The 23,429-nt window shown below is 37.9% G+C and overlaps 1 protein-coding gene across 6 annotated transcripts in view; it reads right to left on the bottom strand.

Annotated features, from left to right (window-relative positions):
- The window catches only part of auts2a (activator of transcription and developmental regulator AUTS2 a), a 411,500-nt gene extending 388,970 nt beyond the window's left edge, over window positions 1-22,530 (bottom strand). For all 6 annotated transcript variants that reach the window (XM_065258438.2, XM_065258467.2, XM_065258447.2 and 3 more), the window contains exons 1-2: window positions 22,270-22,530; window positions 19,841-20,535 (exon numbers count right to left, since the gene is read on the bottom strand). In XM_065258438.2, the coding sequence (XP_065114510.1) occupies window positions 19,841-20,113 (273 nt within the window). In that variant the 5' untranslated portion in view covers window positions 20,114-20,535; window positions 22,270-22,530. The remainder of the gene's footprint in view (window positions 1-19,840; window positions 20,536-22,269) is intronic.
- Window positions 22,531-23,429: the final 899 nt, after the last annotated feature.

Raw genomic sequence — 23,429 nt, 5'->3', positions numbered from 1 at the left:
CCAGGCAACAATTGATTAAAGTTTAGAAAATATAAAAGAATACATCAGAAAAAATTGTATAAACTGTTGGAAACTTTTTTAGCGAAGACCAGGAGACTTGGATTTCCTCGAGCAGTAGTCTTTATTGCAGAAAGCGTTCTTGGAATCAGAGCATAGAGCTCGGGGAGCTGCAGTAACCAAGTCTGACTTTGGGTATACATGCATTACATTTAAAGCCATTCGAAGGGGGCAGTCCCTTCAGATGGAAACAATGCCTTTAGATTACAATATAAACATGAAAGAGAGGTTACAGTCAGGCAAGAAAGGACAGCTGTAAACGCATTCCTGATCATCCCCCTTTGATCAGATAACCATTATGGCAGGATGGGGTCTGTATAAACGCATCCCAGATCATCCCCCTTTGAGTAGATAACAAATGGTCAATATGCCCTTTGAAAACAAAGGCATGCATTCCAGCTAATAGCTTCCATTACCTTGCTGTTTCTTTCATATTTAGGTGAACAGATACATATGATAATAATTAACAAAACAAAAACAATGACTTCAAATTATATTTCAACAAAACCAATACTTAACATACTAATGCAAACACCAAATCTAACCCTAAACTGAAGCGACAATGGTTTGAAAATAGGAGAAAGCAGTTGAGTAACCAATCCGTGAGAATGCCACGGAAAAATGAGCAAAAAATTAGGTGACTATCCCACGGAACTTTGTGAGATCATGTTGATTAAAGATAATTAGATTATTAAATTTGTGAAGAACTTTTAATAGAGGTCAGATTCAGAGCGATCCTCAAAACATACACGGATATACAGCTGTTTGCCCTAGGTGATACTTCCAGGTTTCATAAATTGCGGAAGAGCCACCTCGTGGATATTGGCAGTATTATGGATTGCCGGAAATACTCATCATTGGCAGGAAAGCTTTACCTTGTCAATGGCGAGGAAAGAGTTCAAATGTTTGCGATCTTGGCTTTTCCATCCAGTGTTTTTTTTTTTTTTTTTTTTTGAGGACGTACTTACGTAAGTAAAGAAAGACAGTTACTACTAGCTCAACTACTCTGGAAAAAACTGCAATATTTTTTCCATCCAGTGAATTGAAAAGCACAAATGGGTCACTTCTTTATAAAGTGCGGCCAAATGTCAAAAAGAGTGCATACATTTTACCTCGTGGATAATAGCGGTATTATGGATTGCCGCATCCAGTGTTTTTTTTTTTTTTTTTGAGGAGGTACTTACATAAGTAAAGACAGCTACTACTAGCTCAACTACCTGGCAAATACGCGCATGTTAACCTGATACGCTTCCTATTAATATAAGACATTGCATATGATAAAAAATTTTACTAAAATATATTTAGCATTCAAACGTGTTACTAGATTCCAGTTCCCTGCACTCTTACATCCAACTTTTACTCCCAATGAAATCAAAACTGACAATTCTTAGTTTTTTTATGAAATATTGCAGTGTTTATTATAGAAAGTTATCCGCATGGGTCATTATTATTAATATTTTTTTAATGAATGTGCCTTCATAAACTTGAATCAAAATCAGAAAATGTTGCGCACGCTCGCTGCAATCCTTCTCTGATGATGTCAGATTCACAGCATGGGCGGAGTATCTGTTAACCCCGCCTCCTCCAACTGTCAGTTTGCTGCGAGTTTTATTTCTGAATGAAACACCATATATCCAATCAATTCACAGGAAAACACAAGGCCGCACCTGCTATTTCTCCTGGAAATACATTACAATACGGAAGTAAAGTCGGTCGCGACTTCTTGTTTACATGGACTTTAACATAAGTTACAGTTTTCATTTAGGGTTCTGCTACACAGTATATACCACAGATCAAATCAACAATCAAATTACGTAAAGATATTTCTAAGAGCAGGCTCCTCCTGTCTAAAGTCAGATCAAATGCGATATGAAGGATCAACATCACTGAAAACACAGCTGAGAGCCAGTAAGCAGGTCACTGAAAAGCTTCAAAGCCGAGGTTTTGCTGATAGACAGACAGCCTGGAGGCGAGTGTGGCATGTTGTGACTAGGTAAAAACAATGAAAAGAAGATCTGAGTGTGTAAAACTAAACAAATAGAGGAGAAAACCATAACAAGTGACTTAAGTTGTTTACAAGAGTTCAAGTTCTAGATCGAGTTCTGAGATCTAGACTGAAAATGGACAAACAATGAGAAACTTTAATGGTCGCCATGTGAAGCACAAGTTTCAGTTCGGCTCACTGCGCCATATGTTTTAGACAATTTTCTATTCTCGTATTTGTAGCCACAAGTTACACTACATGACTTCTGTTAACTCCAATGACTCCAAAACGCTCCTTAGATCTGCAATTCAATTAGCACATAAAACATCTTGCCAAGCCAAATCCTGCCATTAGAAACTAGGCTTGCTCATTACTCTCCCACCAAGTACAAACTCTCTAGACCTCTAAACTGTTCTTCATGCATTATTCAGCAGCCACAAATATGGCATTTAGGAAGGATGTCTTCCTAAGAACTGAAATAAACAGCAAGGGTCAGGTACAAACAAGAAGCTAAATACTGAAACCCTAATCCAGAAACAAAATCAAAGGAAAGACACAGAAACGGCAACTGATGTTTCACAGAGGTGGTTTTGGTATAAGAAGCTCCGTCAAGACATTCGGGAAACCAGATGTAAAGTGAATCTATATTTAGATTAGTTTCTTTTCTCAATGTAAAAGCAGTGTATAGGATCATTCACACAGAGAGTACTTTATTCAGCATCAATGCGATTTTAAGTCAGAGGGCTTATGATCATTTTCACGTTTAGCGCCACGTTGTTTAAATAGCAAATGCATTTGCGCCCCCTTTTGCGCCCATGGGCGTTTTGGTCTGAAAACGAGGTGTGTTCATGCGCATTGTTGGCGCATTGCTATTTTGAGGCGCAATATGTTTTTTGTTATTTAAAGAGCGCATTAGTAATATGCGCCTAAACGGGACGACGACGCGGGTTTGCTTATCACAGCTACATGAATGCGCAGCAGCACAAAAACGCTTTTAACTCTTTCCCCGCCATTGACGAGATATCTCGTCAATTAAGAGAAAACGCTTCCCCGCCAATGACGAGATTTTCCGTCTTTCCGCAATACTGCTATTATCCACCAGGTGGCGCCCTTCCGCAACTTTTTAAAACCGGAAGTATTGCCCTATGGCAAGCTGCTGCATGTCCGTGTCTGTTTTAAAGATCGCTCTGAATGGGATCTCTATGAAAAGTCCGTCATAAAAATGGAATTATCTCTGCTTTTTGCTCAAAATATGGTGTTTTTGCAAAAACCTACCCATATTCAAAAGCTGATTGCAAAAGAACCACTAAAGGTAGGATGAATCGGTTTTTTTTTTGTTTGAAAGCAGAGGGTCTGTTCTTTCATTTGGTATATTGTATGTTTATATATTTAAAGAAGAACATTTTCTGGAAGGCATTAAACTTTGGTGAAAATCATGAAAAACGCTGGCGCTGGCTGGCAACTTTTTTTAAAAATGCTGGCGGTGAAAGAGTTAAATATGAAAGATTAAAGGATTGAATGTAAAATATTATTATTGAGTCTTGGACATAAATGAGGACTAATGATGAGACATTAAGGCACAAAGAGCTGCTTCACCTGCAGCCTGGTAACTAAATACATGCTTTGCTTTAAACAAATGCATCTGTTTTTAAATGTCTTTTTTTAAATGCTACCTCACGGATTTATTGTATATGATGACTCTGTACCTGTGAATATGGTGAGATGAGAAACATTTTTAGGTAATGCTTAAAAAAAACTTGTCCAAGTGCTGAAAGGTGCGGAGAGCCGTTTGTAAATTCTTTATCTCCTGATTGTTACAAATAAAGTATTTTTAGAGTACAAACCTTTTCTTACATACTTGTAAATTATTTTTTGATGATATTGGATAGCCATACATTTAAAGCAATCAAAAGCCTGCTTTTTTACTTCCATGACTAAAAGAAAACGGGTTTTAAAGGTTTTAATAAAAAAATAACAATTTCAATACAAGTGAAAAACAACACAATTATTTAACATTAATCTTAAACTGGGGATCTTCTTCCTCCGCTTAGTTTTTCAGTTTACAAAGTCCATCATCTAAATAGGTATTAGACATAGCGCAACTGGCTTTTAAAGGGGATGAGAGCTGAGACTCTCATTGGTTTATTGCATGTTACGCCCAAAATACTCCCATTACTCATTAAAAAAAGGACCAACACTTTTCGACCATGCGCTCGGCGCACAAACCATTTTTCCCGTCGTTAAATTAGCAAAAGTAGATTCGGACACGCCCATTTAGACATTGTGCTGTGCACTTTAGACAATGCGCTTAGATCGTTAAAATAGGGCCCAGAGTTGGTGATTTTCAATTACATGCGACAGCAGTAGTTAGTTAAGTTTAGGCAAGATGAAGATGTTCCAACACAATCTTATAGCAACATATTTCACGATGTGGCTAATCATACTTATTTGTATGTTTAATACGATTAGCTTTTACCCTGGTGGTGCTGGAGTTAGAGGTGCGGTTTCATTTATGGTTTTCTTTTGTATCGGTGAACTGAATGTTTGGCAACAAAAACTATTCGACTGAAAACAGGAAAAATATATTTTTCAGAAACTTTAAAATGGTTTCATACTGCCTGCCCGGCACGTTTGCTGGAATATGAAGCATGTTAACCTCTCACGCTTAGCTAGCTGCTAATTTGATCAAATTATCTAAAACGTTATTGTTCGTTATTTAATCTCAAATTCCGTGTTTTCCGTTTTCATTTTTCTGGATGCTGCTTTTAATGGTTAAATTAAATTTCTGTAATCAAAAAGCATTTCTCATCAACTAAAAACATTAAACAAATAAAATTTAACTTCAATTCATTTATTGAAAGTTTTATTTAAAATTACATATAGGCCGATGTATTTTGTCTGTCACTGTAAACGCAATGTACTACAATGATTTTTAAGACTACACTCATCTTGTTTTACTTTTCAGGCATCTATATTAAATGTAAATATATTAGTTATGAAATTGCATGTCAACAATCTATGATTTAACATTAGCAATAAATACAAATAAAACAGTCCTCACTGTATAAATAATGTACAGCGGCCGTTGTTCGGTTAAGGGTGAGTGATTTAGATTTTTGGTGTGTAATAAACATTACTGTATCAATATACTGATAAACATCCAGCTGTTCAATTAAACAAGAAAACTTTTTAAAATGTTTCCGCACATTGCTGTTATTTTATTTGCAGACTAATGAAACAACATCAAAAACTAGCATTTGAAAATGAGTTATAATGGGTTTTAAAAATGACAATTCAAAATTTGTCAAACTCTGTGACATTCCACATTGTACAGTAAATTCCATTTTTATGCTTGGATTCCGTGATTCCGTCCGTCTTCTCCGCATAGGTAATAATAGGTGTAAAATAGGTAAATTTTCCGATGAGATTAGATTGAATACTTGTTCAAAATAGTTTGGGTCTGCCGCCTCTGATTCATTGACAATTGCTCATCTGGTTCAATACATGATGTATCATCCACTAAACCATACATAAAACACTTGCCCCTGCAAAAATTTTCATTTTTAGCAGAAAGAAATTATTTTTCAAAACATTAAATAAAAAAGAAATAAATAAAGAAGATATTTTACCAGCGGTACATATCATTTGTGGTCAGACTTTCAAATGCTAAGACCAGTTACATAGCCCAATAATAAAATAAACCAACATTGCAGTAATTTAGTGAACTCCAGCAGTGTTTCCCATACATAGGCTCTACTTGGGCGCTGCGCCAGGTAAATTGCGACCCGCCCAGGTAAAAAAAAATCACTTTACGAATTTCCGTATTTTCTGAACTCGACTGGATGACCCGTGTTTTGGAGAGAGAGAGAGAGAGAGCGCGCGAAAGAGAGAGCGCGCGAGAGAGAGCGCGCGAGAGAGAGCGCGAGAGAAAGGTGGGGGTCGGGTGACCGTGAAGATGATGCACGCGTCTTAAACTCATCATCCAGCGCGGCAAACTGGATCAACTGCAGCAGCACATACGGAGCAGCCAGGGAACACACTGCGACCAAAATGGTCGCATATGCTTATGTGCATATGTGTTTATAGCATCTAAGTTGGCTTCATTTTGCGTGCAAGCACGTTGTGTCTCTCCGGTTGAGTGTCCGTTCACGTGCTCTCTGTTTCTCAATGAATTGGGCGCGACGCGAAGCAACCTCAGTGTCACATTGTATCCTTTCATGTTTCTGAACTTGAGCAGAGTTTTACCATTAGAGGTCTTTCTTTACTGAGGACGCGGGACCCGTACGGTTCCGGGTTTATATTTTAAATTGTCAGATGGGTCCGGGTCGGTCCTAGTTCATTACTTCGGGTCCCAAGTCTGATTAATATTGTGTGTAAAACCCGAGTCGATCGGAGAACGGCCGTGAGCGCTACCGCGCTAGAGCTCGAGTGCTGTTTTAGCGTGCCTCCGGTTTCTATGGCGATAGCAACTGGCTCTTGTCACGACCACGCGCCGCTTCATTTTCTTTATCCCATTTTTTAATAATCTTACTATTAATAGACAAAATCTTTACTAAAATCTAAACAGTTTGCACAGAGATTGTAGCAAAAAGCAGTGCTAATACTGAATGATCAAAGCTCTAGCTGACTCAGGATATAAAAAACGCAAAGCTGTAATGTAAAGTCTGTCATCGGGACAGCAAGTAGACTTTTAAATCTGAAATAATTAGTGGATTAAGCTTTTTTTAATCGGCAAAAGAGAAATAGAAAGCAGAAGCAGTAAAAGTGCCTATCTTATAGAAGTTATTAACATTATAACATCAGTCACATTTATAATCTATAGACCTGCACTGTCTATAGGCTATAGTATACATAGTATTGTATATAATTGAGTTTGATAAAAGGGGTCATCAAATTGCTTCATATATCAGTGCAAAAACATAAAGTGTTTTTGTGGTGCTTTGACAAACAGTGTCAGCTTTGTTTATGGCAAAAAAAGTTTGGGGTGGTTACAGTCAATTTCTCTTTCAAAGTAGGCCCTTATTTTTCAATGCATTCGGACATGTACAAACAGAATTGAGATTTGTGGTATAACGCCACTTTGAGAAGTAAAATCTCTGTGGTTTCAAGAAAGATCTTGATGAATCGCTACAGGATATAAAATCAAGCCAAACCGAGTCACTACATATGGTGTGTGGGGGAAAAACAGCTCTATTGCCAGCCAACAACAACACACAATTCAACAGCCGGAAATTACAGTTCGGGACATTACTAGAAGGACGTTTGATTCTCAGAGGAGGGAAAAAACTGTGAGGAGAAAAAGGATGGGGAGAATGAAAGGGAAAGTGACAAAGCAGAGAAAAAAAACAGGAGGTCACCCTTTAAAATAAATGTGCTGTAAAAGGTTCTTCAGTGCGATGCCATTGGAGAACCCTCTTTGGTTCTCCATAAATGTATTTTCCTTAAAGGACCTTTTCATCCACAAAGAAACCTTTGTGGTGTTTTTTCTTCATGTAGCACCTTTATTTATAAACCCACACTGGCAATGAGGCAGATGTGAGTCTCAACCTGACTTTATTAGTTCTTATAAAGAGAGTTCAAGTTGTTTTTGGGTGAGTACGTGAAGCAGAGAAAGATCGTATAAGAGGAATAGGAGGACATACGAAGCTTGAAAAAGCATGAGATCACCTGCCAGGTGTTGGCAGGCGGAAAGCCAGAAGTTTGAACCCCATTATGGTCTACGTGAGCCTTCAACCTCTTCAATCCTGCTGTCTCCAACCACATACAAGGAGGAGAATATGAATGGAGGGGGCTTAGTGATGCCATTTTCAATTCAGGGTTGGCAAACATTTGTCTTCTTCTCTTCCTCCACACATAAGAATGGAGATAATGAAAAATGAGTGATGGCCCACCAGATAGCAACTCACAGACATGGCAGATGTATTATTATAAACCTACTCAGGCAAGCCAATTATATGAGAATAAAAATGTAATTTGCCTAAGCATTAACGGTGCGAGTTCGGGCAACGTATCTTTTCTCAGCAGACTTGCGTTTTTCCGGCTACACCTAGAGGCATTTAGGATAGATGGCAGGCTTGTATAATACAGCTGTGGGATATATTATTTACACTATTCTCTGACATAGCTTCACAATTGATAACGCTCATACCTTTTTAGTATTAAACTAGATTTTATTCTGCACTGCTGGAAATAAAAACAAGAAAAAGTGTGTTATGCTAGTCAAACCTAAAATGTTTTGTGGATCCTAGTTTAAAGTGTTCAGAAAGGTCACTGGCCACCAGTTTTAATATAAAAAACACCTTGAAAAATGTAAGTGTCAAACGGTAATCAAGAGGAAAAACTAAATTAAAGAACTGTGTAGTTCTCACCAGATAAAACAAATGCCTAAAGATTACTTGCATTTAATGATTTATTAAAATGTCAAATGAAATATCAGGCAATGTGTGCCTCCCTGCATTAAAGGTGTAATGTGTTTTTAGAGGCAACCAACCTCAATTTCAAAACACAATGAGAAGCTATGGTAGCTGCCAGAGGACAAACATGTCATCGTCTAGGACAACGTATGGATGAAACTCGCCGTGTAGAAAGGTTTGTTCATTTACAGAACTGTAGAAACATGCCAGCGACTTTCATGTAAGGGGACCCCCGGTGTAACTAGATAAAAACGGCTCATTCTAATGTAATAAAAACAATACAGTTTATTATGTAAGGTCTTTATACACCACTAATAATATAGTTATTTATATTATATTACATTTCTGTCGAGAGACCCTTCTAAAGGTTACACATTGCACCTTTAATGTATGACTGTAAACATCCACAAGACCACAGATATTTTTTATGATAAAATCCCCTGTGATAAAACGTCATCTAGGTACGTTTAGATGAAAATAATCAGTTTGTAATTGTATTAATGGTGAAAAGCCTTCATGTAAACACCTTAATCAATCGGATTGAGGTTGATCGAATGCAAATTTCGATTGTATTGAAACATGCAATAGCAAGGCAATGGCAAAATAAATTTTTAAGGTCATGGGGTCACGCTCCGTACATTCTGCAGCATTCATGTGTACTTTCATAACATTAAATAAAGCAATAAAATAGCGTCATGCCTTTCAAACAGTTTTCTTTGCCTATATCTGAAAACTTAAGAAAAACTTCCTCAAACTCCACTTTGACTTTGTTCATTTATAAAGAGAAAAGGCGTGAACTTGACAAGAGATGCTCTGCGCTGCGTTGCCAAGCCCTCTTTAGATTTGGGCTACTGTTTAAACTTTTTCAGCTAGTTTTTTTATTGGGTTAAAGATGAAAGGATTTATTTATAAGTTATTACTACTTGGGCTGTAAATAGCCATTTGGGGTCCTTTTAAGCTTTAAGTTTTAAATGTCCATTAGGCTCATTTTTATGTGCAAATCTGGCAACCCTGGCTACGCACTTGTGCAGATGTTTAGTTTGGATTATAGTCAGAATGTACATGTAAACAAACATTTTAATTATATTGCAATGTTTAGGGAACATTTAAACTGTACTGTCATAACCTTCAATTGGATTAAAGGGACAGTAAGTAGGATTTACCCCCATCTAGTGGTGAAATTTTATTATGCATTCAAACGAATAGTGCTCTCTAGCGCCTCACTTTTCCAAATCATGTAGCAACTACGGTAGCCGCTATGTACTCACTGATCTCCTTGTCCGTTTCAGCAGGTTCACGTGTTCTGAATAAAAAAAACGCGATGTGGAAACGCGTTGGTAGGCTAGTGCTTTTTGGTCCTCTCTTCTTTTATAGTTTATCAATACGGTGGAGTGACATGGAAGCCTTCTTGGACTTACTCATTCAATGTAAGTAAAGAGAAGAAATACTAAGCTTACAAAGAAAATTCAGATCATTGGCAGAGGTCATACTTGAGGACATATTTATGAAAAAGGCATTTGGATTTTGATTAATAAAACATTTAAAACCCCACTTACAGTCAATTTAAATTCATTCAGATTGACAAAATTTTGTGCATGGCCATTCACAAAGAACATGCACACAAAAACAAATCTCATTCTATCTTCTATTCACACAACATGACTGAACGAAAGCCAAGCATTTTTGTAATTCCTGAAAACACTGTAACAAACAGACTGCTGCTGACCGACACCATAGGTGATTACTAATCCAACCACCCAGCAAAAACTCGCCATAAACCAGCGAGTCCGCGCGGACCCGTGCATGCTATTTCATTTCAAAACCATTAACACCTCAACTGTTTTTGTCGCCTTTAATTAAAAGCTACAAAGGCATCAGTGCATATCATTGAGCAGATGTTTGGAGAGTTCAGAGGGAGTGCTGACTCACACACTATCCCCTCTGCACGCCCTCACTGGGTCATTAATGGGATTCTCGCCACACCATTTAAACATGAGAGCAAACATTTACTGTGGTTAACAGCCCTCCTGTAACACTCTGGCTATTACCCTTGCTGCTGTAGTGTGTGTGTGGGTTATGCATCTGGATATGACCATAAGATTATAATTGACAATGCTTGTCTGTATGGCTGTCATTTAGGCAACATGTGGCCGCCGCACGCATGGCCGTGCAGACCCACCTGGATACGTGATGGGGCGATTAAAAGTACAGCTGTCATACCGATACAAGTGCCAGTAGTGGATCAAAGCTTCAAAAACGATTAACCCTCATCGAACCTATAATTGTGGACCCTTTTAACCAATTACCTTTCACAGTTAAACGCGCTTTTGTTTTTCCAAACAAAGTCGAACAAGCGTGTTATTTTCGTTTGAAATGCCTCTAAAGATCAAACAAATGTCGGGTCATGTTTTATATCTTTAGCGATTGGATGATTGCTGTTAATAGAACCAAAACGAGAGGCAATATGCTTGCACGACACAATAAATAAGCCAGTTTACTGAGCAAATGAGGCCAATGGGCACCCAAAGATGATAAAGCATTGATACCTAGTCTATAATTTAGTTTTAGACACCTGTCCACCGGGTCAAGGGCCAAAAGATAAAATTCTCAGCAGTGTAAAGAAGCATTTAATTTGGTCCTGCTTTTTCGCTCAGTGGTGTTCAATTGTAATCTCTAAATCAAAATATTTAGCAACCACAAAAATACTGCAATAAGGGTGCTTATGAACTTAACCTCAACCCATAAGGAAAACTATGAAGTGCATCAAAAAAGTAAAACCACAACTAAAGCATGATCCATCGGCACTATTTATGCCTTGGAGTAGCAGCTAGATGAAGTTATATTTGATGTGTCAGTCATGGACCCCTACAGCAATGTATTAATGCACATCACACGTCATATTCTGACAGTTTCAATTGAGGTCTGCATTAATATTGCCTGTCACCGCCATGAGTGCATATAAGTATAGGTAAATGAATTGAAATCTTAAAAAAATGACATTCGAAATGAAATTATTTATAGATAATATAAAAAAAAATGGCAGTCATAAATAAAATCACTAATGAAGATAAATTGTGTTTCTGGATGCTACTGCACTCTCAATATGATGATATTGTGTTGTTTTTTTACATATTATTGACAGATGATATGTGTGCATGTTTTAGCTTAGATAGCGAATGAATAAAAAGTGTAATTCTCCACATTTGTATGTCACTTTCTCTCTCCACCTTTCGATTTTTTGTTAAACAGCAAGCAGACATCCACAGCTCAGAAAATCTATACCTTGTCTTTGAATTCTGCCAAGAAGGCAGTTCTGTCATAGCGCATATGACACTATTACAATAAACAATAAATGCATTTGGCCTTGCATCATGAACACTCAATAATATACATTCACAGAGAGAACGGCTTAAAATGTTTGTAAAGATCTTTAAAGATGGAAAATAGCATTTAAAGGGCACCTATTATGCCGATTTTTACAAGATGTAATATAAGTCTCAGGTTTGCCTAGAATGTGTCTGTGAAGTTTCAGCTCATAATACTCCACAGATCATTTATTATAGCATGCATGCTCCTATATTTGGGTGGAAGCCAAAACACAGTTTAAAGAGTTAGGTTCACGATTTTACATTTCCATTGGTGTGTTGGTGTGTATTAGTAGACATGTTATCAATTGTGATGTAGACAAGACCGACATTATCATAATTCCTCCTGCTTGGACTCACAGCCTGTAAGTTAACTCCTGTTAGCATTGCATTGTGCGCAAATCTTTCAAACATGGTAAAGCCGCATTCAGACAGCCAGCGATGTTATCGCTGCTCATCGCCTGCCGTTGGTGGTTGATGTCGCTTATGGGCGTTCCCACTTCTGGTTGCGTAGTAGTGTGACGTTACCTCATGTTGTAAACAACAAATCAGTGCTCCACTTACTTCACTCCCATTGGTAGTCGCTCGTGAAACTCGCTGCTAATTTGCATAAAGTTAAACGTTTCTCAACTTTTGTCGCGCGACTCCGTCGCTAATCGCGCCTACATTCTGTCGCCAACGGTCACGTTCGCTCATGTCGCCGGAAGTCGCCCAGTTTCCATTGAAATGAATGAGATCGCGTCACTCTGCTACTGCTTGTCGTTGGCTGTCTGAATGGGGCGTAAGGAGTGTCATTTACGGTAATCAGGACCACGGAGATTTTCAAATCTGTGCATTTCAGGAAAAGAGTTAAATCTGGAGATACTAAAATTTACGGTATGTGGAAACCTGTGGACCATAAACCTAGCGAACACAGTGTATAATACCCAATACACAAAATAACGTTGTTTTTAGCAATGAATAGGTGCTCTTTAAATGCAAATGAGCTACCGCCCTCCCTTACTAACAGACAGTGAGCGCTTTTGGTTAAAAATAGACATAATTCTTGTGAATACAGTTTGGGACAATAGTATCTTTAGTATCACCTTGTGTGCGGGGCTTTGTTTTTGTGACGTCACATTAACAAGAGAATCAAAACATGTCTAATAAGACTGCTTTGGTTTATTGGGGATTAAAAATGAAGGAGCGGGTGATTTTTTTTCATTGAAGGGTTGTTGTGTTCACAAATTGCCAACACAAATTTATGTCCAAACGTGGATTTTGCATAATATGTTACCTTTAACTCTTTCGCCGCCATTGACGAGATATCTCGTCAATCAAGAGAAAACGCTTCCCTGCCAATGATGAGATTTTCCGTCTTTCCGCAATACCGCTATTATCCACCAGGTATATAACTTTTATATTTTATATTAACTTTTTAAACCCGGAAGTATTGCCCTATGGCAAGCGGCTGCATGTCCGTGTCTGTTTTAAAGATCGCTCTGAATGGGATCTCTATGAAAAGTCCGTCACAAAAAATGGAATTATCTCTGCTTTTTGCTCAAAATGTGGTGTTTTTGCAGAAACCTACCCATATTCAAAAGTTGATTACAAAAGAACTACTGAAGGTAGGATGAAACGTTTTTTTTGTTTGAAAGCAGAGGGTCTGTTCTTTCATTTGGTATATTGTATGTTTATATATTTAAAGAAGAACATTTTCTGGAAGGCATTAAACTTTGGTGAAAATCATGAAAAACGCTGGCGCTGGCTGGCAACTTTTTTTTAAAACGCTGGCGGTGAAAGAGTTAAAAGTTAAGCATGCCAATATTTAAGGTTAAAGGATTCTCTTTTATCACAGCTCATATGGTGATGTTCCCACAATCAAAAACCATTGTGATGCTACAGTATCATAACTTTATCATAATTGTTTGTATCGCCAAATCCTCCTAACCAATCCAAAAATCACTTTGAGGTGGGACTTCCTGTTTGTCTGACCATTGAAAAATAAGAGAGGAAACTTGAAACACCATTTAAACACCATCCAACCAAACATACGGAAATATGTTTCTTATCAAAAACTACAAGGAGGAAAAATCATACCGCCTTCCAGTAACACAATAAAACGCACGTGTGCTTTACTGTAATCTTAACAAATACCATTTTCTGAATTGATGGTGCATTCACAACACCAAAAAAATAACAACCTGTCAGAATGCTTTTTGTCTCGCTGTGGCATTAAGCGAATACAGACAAAATATGTGCCCCTTCGGGCTCGGTGCCAACCCCTCCTCCGGCCATGACCTAATTTCCTCTTTCAACCATCTACAGCCCGACATGAAGGGCTCTTACTTTTTATACTGTTTTTTTTTCTGAAATGGTAATCCGATGTCAAAACTGACATCAGTGTTTTCGCACAGCATTTGAGTTACTGCAGGCAGCGTAAATATTCATGCAAGATAAAAGCTACGTCTGAAATCATTAACGCGGCACTTAGAGTCATCAATTTAACCAAGGGGGAGAACAAAGTGCTGTTGAAAGTGTAAAAAGGTGATGCATCCGCAAAAGGATCGGAAAATGCGTTTTGATCGTCAGTCGAACGACAACAAAAGCCTTGTTTTGCGACAGGCACGAGCTAGGATATTAGTATTATTTACATTGACTTAACTGTTTTCTTACAAGTGGATCAATGCACTGGGGGAAAGCGGGTAGGGCGACTGCTGTTCTCAATCAAATGAGCTCAGAGCTTTACAACACAATGATCACATAAAGTGGTTTTAGGGCACCAGTGGCGCAGGCATTAAGTATTATTGAATTGGCGATGCGGTGCGTGCAAAGGTGGGGGGGGGGGTTGTTTAAAACGATTACATCGCAACTATTGCATACTCAGCGATCGAGGAGGGGCGGAGGCAAGCCAGGCCTGATGATTTAGTTATTTCTCAAAGTGGTGTAACACGTGCTCTCTCATGCCAATCGTTCCTGTGTGAAGCAGCATTAATAAACACCCAGCGCTGACTGCTCACTTCTATACGAGTCTGGTCACTGAAGCAGAACGAGTTTGTTTTCAGCGTGTCAGGTGGGAATATCTGTATGAATGCTTTGAGCGCTTCCCAGCAAATTGATGACAAATTCTGTCTTGAATTTAAGCCATCAAAGGATTGTAAAAGAAGTAGAAAAAACAGAGAGGTAGCCGCAGACCATTTAAACATAATAAGATTAAAAGAAAGCTGTATTGGATATAAAGTATGCATGGCTGAAACAGATGAAAAGACACTTTTCTCATCATCATGCCATGCTTTAGAAAAAATAATTAACTCATTAAAATGATTTGGATTGCTTTAATTATGAATAAATGTGCTTTTTGGTGCTTCGCCATGTTGGCTCCCATATAACTTTGTGGGTAAACTATACCTTGTATGATTGCGATTGTAAAAAGAAAAAAGCTGGACATTTTGGAGTTTTGGGAATCCTACTCCAATCTCGACTCCATATTACTTCTTGTCCACTCTCTTGTATTACACAATAAAAATGGCAAAATGAGATTTTTATATTATTTGCTAAAAATAAAACACATAAAAGAAAAACAAAAAGACCAAATTCAATCCAAACAAAACATCTCTCACATTCTTTCAAAACAAGACAACTGGGTGTGCTACAGGGGTAAGCACGTGTACACTGTCAAATAAAATAGCCAAAAAAGTCCCTAGCTGTCACTGGGGCGCTTTCAAAAAGACACCAAAGAATGCATGTTATGGCGCTTTTCCATCGGTTTGGTTTGGGTCAGGTCGGGTCAGCTCACCTCACTTTGGCTTGGTTAGCTTGGGAGGGATTATAGGCTTGTCGTTATATTTGCGCTACCTACTGCTGTGACATCATACAAGTGACAGCGTTGTTGTACATTCCCATACATTCATTTATTTCTCAGTCCGTCACAAAATTAAAATTGACCACCACAAATAGATGTTTGCACATCGAGTTTATCACTACCTCTGTCTCGCATGACACTTTCTGTACAAATACAACTCATTTAAGTCGCATTTAAGCATATATGCGGACATGCAGGTCGTGAATGTGCCGCCATAAACTGCAAGTCTGGAAACAAAACTGTTATGGTGTTCCTGATGATTCTCAACCTGTGGATGTTTTTCACAACTAAAAGTGAGTTTGGGAACTTATAGCAGAGCACAGATGACAACATGTTTGCTCGAGACAGCGCAAGCTAGCGTGAAGGTAAAGCTAATATTTTACATTATAGCGATGACGCTGGTAGTGACGATTTTCTCCGAGCAATCAGTGATCTACAGTGTCATGTTTTGGGGGTCGTTTGGAACCCCAACCGAGGTGGTACTAAAGAAAGTATTTGGTACTACGTACTGCACCCAGTGGAAAAGCCGCCAAAAGTAAGCTGACCCAAACCAAACCGTGGGGTACTATGCAATGGAAAACCACCATAAGTACCAAATGCATGCATACCTAAATGGTACTGTACATCAGTGATGCATGGGCTGTCTCATAACCCGCGGGTATAGGCGAGTAAAGAAACTTTATTGCGGGGAAGGTCATTTAAAACTAAATAAAAAAACATGTAGGTTGCGTGCAATTCTCTTTAGTCTATATTAAATATTTTGGAATATTTATTTAATATTTTATTAGGTTATTCGATAAGGTTAAATTATGTAGGCCTACATAGCAACCTAACTTCCGAAACGTAACTTGATATGCCCAAACCTTTGGCCTCACGTCATGAAAGCGCCAAGCAGCTTGCGCTGCCAGCCACAACAACAAAACAAACGGAGACATAAAAGTAAAGATGAAAGACTAGGTAAGGGAGAAATTAAGGTCGGGAATTTGTGAATAAATAATACAAACGCTGCTTTGTAAATGTTGAAAATGTTTATCATTATCCTATCCATGACCATGCTGTTTTCTATGGTTCATAAGCGTATGTTGCTGCCAGTTTACAGGGTGACATAATCTAATGGCTGCTTCCAAGCACTTTAAGGCTGAAATAAAGCCTCTTTTCATTTACATTACAAATGCCTAGTATGTCTATTTTAAAAGCAGGACACAGGAAAAAACCCGACCCATTAATCACTACTGTACATATTAGGACCTTTTTAAAGGGTAATGCCCTAGTGACAAATTAGGACCTTTTTTTGTTTACAATTTTTCAGAAAGTGTAGCTACTGGTGTTCAATACATATATGAGAAGTAAACATCAAAGAAACAACAAAAATGCACTTTTTCAAATCCACTTTAAAATCCACTGATCAATTTTTTAGGGATGGTTTCCCGGACAGGGATTATCTTAAACCAGACTAGCCTAGGCCCTAGTTTAATTAGGAAATATAAGTAGTTTTAACAAACATGCCTTTACTTGTGTGCATTTTGAGGTTAAACTGATGTATTTCAAGGACTGCTCTTGCATTTATTTTAGTCTAGGACTAGTGTAATCCCTGTCCGAGAAACTGCCCCATAATGTTTTAGTGATTTAGCCCAATTTATTTAAATGCCTTTTATGCTTAATCTCATCAGTCCTTCATATTTTGTTTTTTCACAAAATGTTAACTTTTAAAAAGGTTTTAAATTTAACTCAATGCAATGTAGGGTTTTTGCCTTGCTGAAGTCCATGAAAATGCAGCCGATTCACTGACACTTTTGCCAGATCTAGACTGCAGTCTCTTGCTCTGTGAGGTTCTAAATGGAGCACGACGAGAGAGCACACGGGGATGGTTATGAGTCACAGATCTCAGAACAGTGAGGAGCAGTGAATGGGATGTCACCCCTGGAGAACTGCGTCTGCGGTTCATGGAGCCAGCGTGACAGCGCAAGCTGCTGATGGGCTCCTTTCACAGATTACTGTAGTGAACATGCAACACAATGTAAACGCATCTGTAGGGGATGTGAGGGTAATGTGTGTCACACTGTCTGGCGTTTTAAAAGAAGGAGAGATGTTGGAAGTCAGGAAAAAGTCTACATAGATATCTTGTCAGCAGTAGTGTTTGTGAAAGACACACAAACTAATGTGGCAGTTTTGTTAGATAAAATGCAGTGGTGTAGATTTGGTTTTAAAGGAATGGTTCACCAAAAAAATCATCCAATTGAATCATTTTCATAGTTTTTCTTTTATACTTTAATATTAGTGGATACAGAAAAAAACTAAAGTTAACTATAGACCTAGCTATGAGTAACCCAAATTAGCCAAAGTTAACTTAAATTTGGTTGTTTTCGCCAAAATTACTTGTGAGATATCTGATATTTCATTAGGTAAGCACAGTCAACAGTAGCTGCGTTTCCATTACTCTTTAAATTGCGCAAATTGACATTGCGAATTGAAAATAAGGCCATTGGAAACATTTTCGCAAAAAAAATGTTTTAGTTGCATATCATCGATTAATGGAAACGCAATAATTTCATAATAGTCTTATGTCGACATTTAGAAAAAAAACGCTTACGTTTTGCGCAAATCTGCATTGGAAACACCAATAATTGATTTCATTATTTATTTATTTTGGGGGGGGGGTGACGGTTAGACGTCCCATAAGTTTTCATTAGCTGTTTCCAAAGTGTGCAATTTGAAGTAGCGAATTGAAAATGCGCACAATGGGAAAACGGCAATTTCCCATAAACTCCCATATATTGCAAACATTTTTTACAACGGGGTGAGGTGCTTTTTCAGGCAATTCAAACAAGGAATATGTCGCAAAACTGCAATGGAAATATGCGGTCACCTGACATGCGTAAAAGTCACATGATCATTCTTTAAATATGGTGCAGTATGTTTGATTGGAGGACAAGACAGAGGAGGTGTGGTCAACTTCATGCAGCGTCACAAGACCCGACAAGACTATAACATCAAAATATCGCAAGAGCGATTCAGGAGTCGACTGCTTTGTATGATTTCGAGTCATACGCATGTCGGTCAGTGCGACGCCATATAAGGCCAAACAAACCCGCCGCCGCGGTTTTTTAATGTCTTTTTGAGAAAGAACAAAATTACGTTTTAGTCAGATATCATCGGTTAATAGAAAGTCATCATTTCGCAAAAGTTTTTGGTCGACATTTAGAAAATAAAGTTTTACTTTTTAATAAAGCTACTGGCAGCCCAAATTTTGCTTTGAGACGTCTCGGCTGTGTTTGGATTGTGTTTTGAAACGCAAAATCGCTTGCTGGGTAGTAAGGTTCATTAAATTATTATTACTTTAAAAATGCAGACTACTTTGAGATGTTGGTATCATCTATGGTGGTTCACATCAAAGCCAGTGTCAATCATACACAACTGAGATCGCCAGAAATAATGGTGTGGTTTGTTGAGTTCCTTTCATCTGTGTTCACACCCAGGCCTACATCCATGGTATAATAAAAGTTATTTGTTAGTTAATTCACTCAGGTAAGTTTAATATAAATTGTGTGCCTGAAGAAATATGAAGCAATACACCAAATATTCTGACAGGGCCATGTGTTATAGAGTACAAAGCTAATTCAGTTTCATTGTAAATACTGTTAAACCAAGTACCAGATCTACACCAGTAGCTAACTCGGCTACTGCATCCAACTTGTATTTCATAAATCTGAATTAGAATTTCCCAAGGAGTCAAAATATAAAAGAATACATTTGCAAACACTACACCCAAATTCAGCAATACAAACATACAATTATGCACAATGTGTCTAATTCAAAAGCCGAGTTCCTTCTATATACAGAAATAAAATGACAGCAATATTAAATCCTTTGTTCAGGCATCACGCTCAAACCAATACTAAAAAGGCCAAAGTTTCTAAAACAACATCCGAAATCTATCCAGAATTACACATTCAGATGTAAAAAAAACAAACACTTGAAGCCACGTCTGTTTAACTCACACCAACCTCACAGAGAAACTCCAACAGCAAATGCAAACAGACCCAGTCATGTAGATCGGTCCAAAAAATCTTGATAAATTACTCATTACATTAATTTACAGCCAAACTAAATAAGCACAGCAGTTAAAAACACATTAAAATGTGCAGTAGCAACACTAAACCAAACAAATTTAGTCCCTTACCTCAAGAGCCTCCAAGGTTATAAATCCTGATATTGAGAATCCATCAATGATGTCTTCCTCTGCTGAGGTAGACTCCTTCCTCTTCCTCCTCGGTGGTCTCGGTCGAGAAGAAGAAGAGGGATTGGTGCTGCCTTCCCTCTCTGAATCCGAGGAGAATCGAAGCACGGGGCCTCGAACATGGTTATTCCTGATCCCGTTAGACACACGTTCCCGGTCTCGAACCGACCGAGACTTCCGCTTTTTCCGGATCCCGCTGCACCGCGGGCCATCCATTTCACCAGATGACACACTCACAACTCAACACTTCCTGCCGGGAGCCTCTCAGCCCTCGCTCGGTATTGGCTGCAGAATCGAAAGCACTTGATCGAAAACTCACAATTCCCACAATTCCCAAAAAAACACCTGTAAGTGAATGCTCAATTATTAAACTCCAAGGAAAGAGGTTCAATTATCCAAATCCAGAGGTCTGGTGAAGTTACGATACTTTGTTTGACATCTAACATGCACATAAGATTCCAGACGCATAAATGAAAATATCCACAAGCACAGAATTCCGAAATCTCCAAATTGAAGTTTAGGTGATACAAACTAGTAGATGACTTGAAGTGTCCTTCAACAGAGCTGTAACAGGTCTCCACATGGTTGTCTTCATTGAAGCAGCTCTCTGTTTAAGTGCAGTCTGACACCTTCCCATCCTACAAGTCAAAAAGATACAGAGCAGACGTTTGAGAAGATCTCAGTGAGAGCTTACAAATGAAAAATGCATTAACCCACATAATTCACATCTTTAACTATTTATAGGAAATATCATGAAGAAATTGCTACTATGAATGAAGCAATTTTAATGACACATTTGTAATATCAGCTGGAGATTCTGTCTTTTTGATCTAATTCCACAATGACTAACGTCACTTTCAAGTCCAATGTTGCCTGGATCTTGCAGTTTAATAAAAGAAAACAAGACTTCCTTAGAGAATGTTTCAAAATATACTCTATACATTAAGCATTTGATCTTCTTGTTACTCATAACAATTCATTCAGAAGTAAATAAAGTATTAAATAATTGCATGTGTTAATATAAAATATTTTGTCATTGCAACAAAGTTTTCCTCTTAAACTGATTTTGACTAATAAAGTTTAAAATAAGCAATGTTGGGTTGTTTTAACCCATAGTTGGCTAAGTACTGTGACGTTTCCCTTAAGTCATACTGTGCATGTCAATCAAAATGCCATCACTTTCCATTTGAATCAACCTAAACTCTGTAAAATCTTACTTTATTATGACATCATAATTCATTATGAATTTCAAACTTCACTGTACGACAAAAACACCTGAAGGTGACATTAAATTCTTTTGGGGAGATAATTTTTTTAAACTATAATACATCAGTTCTTAGATTAGTATTATTATTATGCAGCTCTAGTGACCTTGTAATAATTGAGGAACTGCCTAGGAAATGTGTAACTACCCATCAACAGTATCTACATTATGAAATCTGAATCAGCTATCAGCAAATATTCACTAAATGACATAAACACCTACAGCAACAAAATTATGACATCATAGAGATTACCAACTAAACCTTCACAAAATGTCAAACAAGTAGAATAGCTACATGACACTATAGATCAACCTGCACTTCATCAAGTGACATAAACATTTAGATGCAACATTATAACATCATAGAGAACAATTAACTGACAATTAACCAATTGATAAAAATTTACAGCAGCTACATTATGACTTCACAGATAACCAACTTAAACTTCACCAAATGACATGTACCTATACTAGCTACATTATAACATAACAGATAAACCACAAATACACAATGACATCATGGATAACCAACCTGAACTACATCAAGTGACATAAACAACTACAGAGGCAACATTATGATATCATAGAGAACAATTAATTGACAGTTAACCAAATGACAAATACTTGCAGCAACAACACCAAGAATAGCTACATTATGACATCATATACAACAATCAACTGACAGTTCACCAAATGACAATGAACACCACAGCAGCAACAACGTTATGACATCATACTGTAGGTTGCCATCAACCCAAACTTCACCAACACACGTCAACCTATAGCTGCTCCTAAAATCCAACAGTGCACAACACCAGCATTGTAATTGGACTTTTTCAAACGAATCCGGCATTCCAGTAACAGCCTGATCAATAGTCCAGGTGGATTACTATCACAAAGCCATTTCCATTCACATCTTCTGGCACTCACACCAAATACCTTAATGCTTTTCGTCTATTTGCAATCATTCCTATCCTTTATTCCTGCCGGTTACCATCTCTCTCTCTCACATACACTCTCTCTCTCTCTCTCTCTCTCTCTCTCTCTCTCTCTCTCTCTCTCTCTCTCTCTCTCTCTCTCTCTCTCTCTCTCAGTAAATCTCACGCACCGTGGCCGGTCCAGCCCACAGCAGTAGCAGCGCCTGGCACTGCCTCTCTCTCCAGCTCTAGATCCTCCAAAACACAAAGCCTGCAGGACAAAACCAACACATGCAACGCCTGGCGAGCGGACAAGAGCCGTCCGTCCGAGTCGTCGGCATTCGGAAAGCGACCGTTTTCGTAAAGGAAAAACAAAAGAGATATATGCATTCAACAAACAAATAAATCCTGCAAGGAAGCGACGCTGCTCCTCTCCGCAAGTCCGCGCTTCGGGATCCCGGGGACCGGGCGCATTGATACAACACTGCCGCAGTGCCGCTTTACAGGCAATACGCTTCCTCGGTGTATATAGTGCTGCGCTCTTAGACCCGAGTCTCGAGTTAAACCCGATTCGTTTACACTCAAATGTAATTTATTATATCATCTATCATGTAATATCATTCTCATTAGGTTACATTTAGCGGATTATGTTAATAATAAAACCATGGCGCATTATAATGCATTAATGAATTACTATTAATTACAGTATGTGTACAATTTGCATGTTTTAATGCTGCCTTTAAAACAAGCAGCAACAGACCCTATGTATAAAAATCTGCTAAATTAACCACAGTTTTACTATAGCAATTGCATGATTTTTGGAATAAACCACCATTAAATTTACTATGGTCTGACCACAATAACCGTAGTTTAACCATGGTGTTTGTTGTAAAACTATAGTAAAGTAGTAATCAATCTACTAAAAATCATCGTTACTACACTTAATCAAATCATTGTTAATTTTCTCAAGGGAACACCTGTTCCTATAAGATATGTGACTGCAATACACTAAGATTGTATTGTTATACATTAGTAAATGCATTAACTAACACAAACAAACTAACAAACAATGATGCACATAATTCTTATAAATGTTAGTTAATGTCAATAGTTAGCTATTCATGTTAGTTAATGGTGCATTAATTATAGATGTTAACAGTTACAACGCTTGATTTTATACATTTATTAGTAAAGGCCAAAATTAACATGAACTTTATCTTCCTGGATGTCCTGGATAGACCTGGATGTCCATATATGTGAATGTCACATTTTTTTGTTGTTTGCACCATAATTATTCATTTTGTGTAACTGGAACCTGTTGTAAACAAACATGGACAATTACACTGCTTCA

This window comes from Paramisgurnus dabryanus, chromosome 10 (assembly GCF_030506205.2).
Source record: "Paramisgurnus dabryanus chromosome 10, PD_genome_1.1, whole genome shotgun sequence".
NCBI lineage: Eukaryota > Metazoa > Chordata > Actinopteri > Cypriniformes > Cobitidae > Paramisgurnus > Paramisgurnus dabryanus.
Note: the sequence above shows the minus strand (reverse complement) of the source record. Positions and strands in the feature narration are given on the sequence as shown.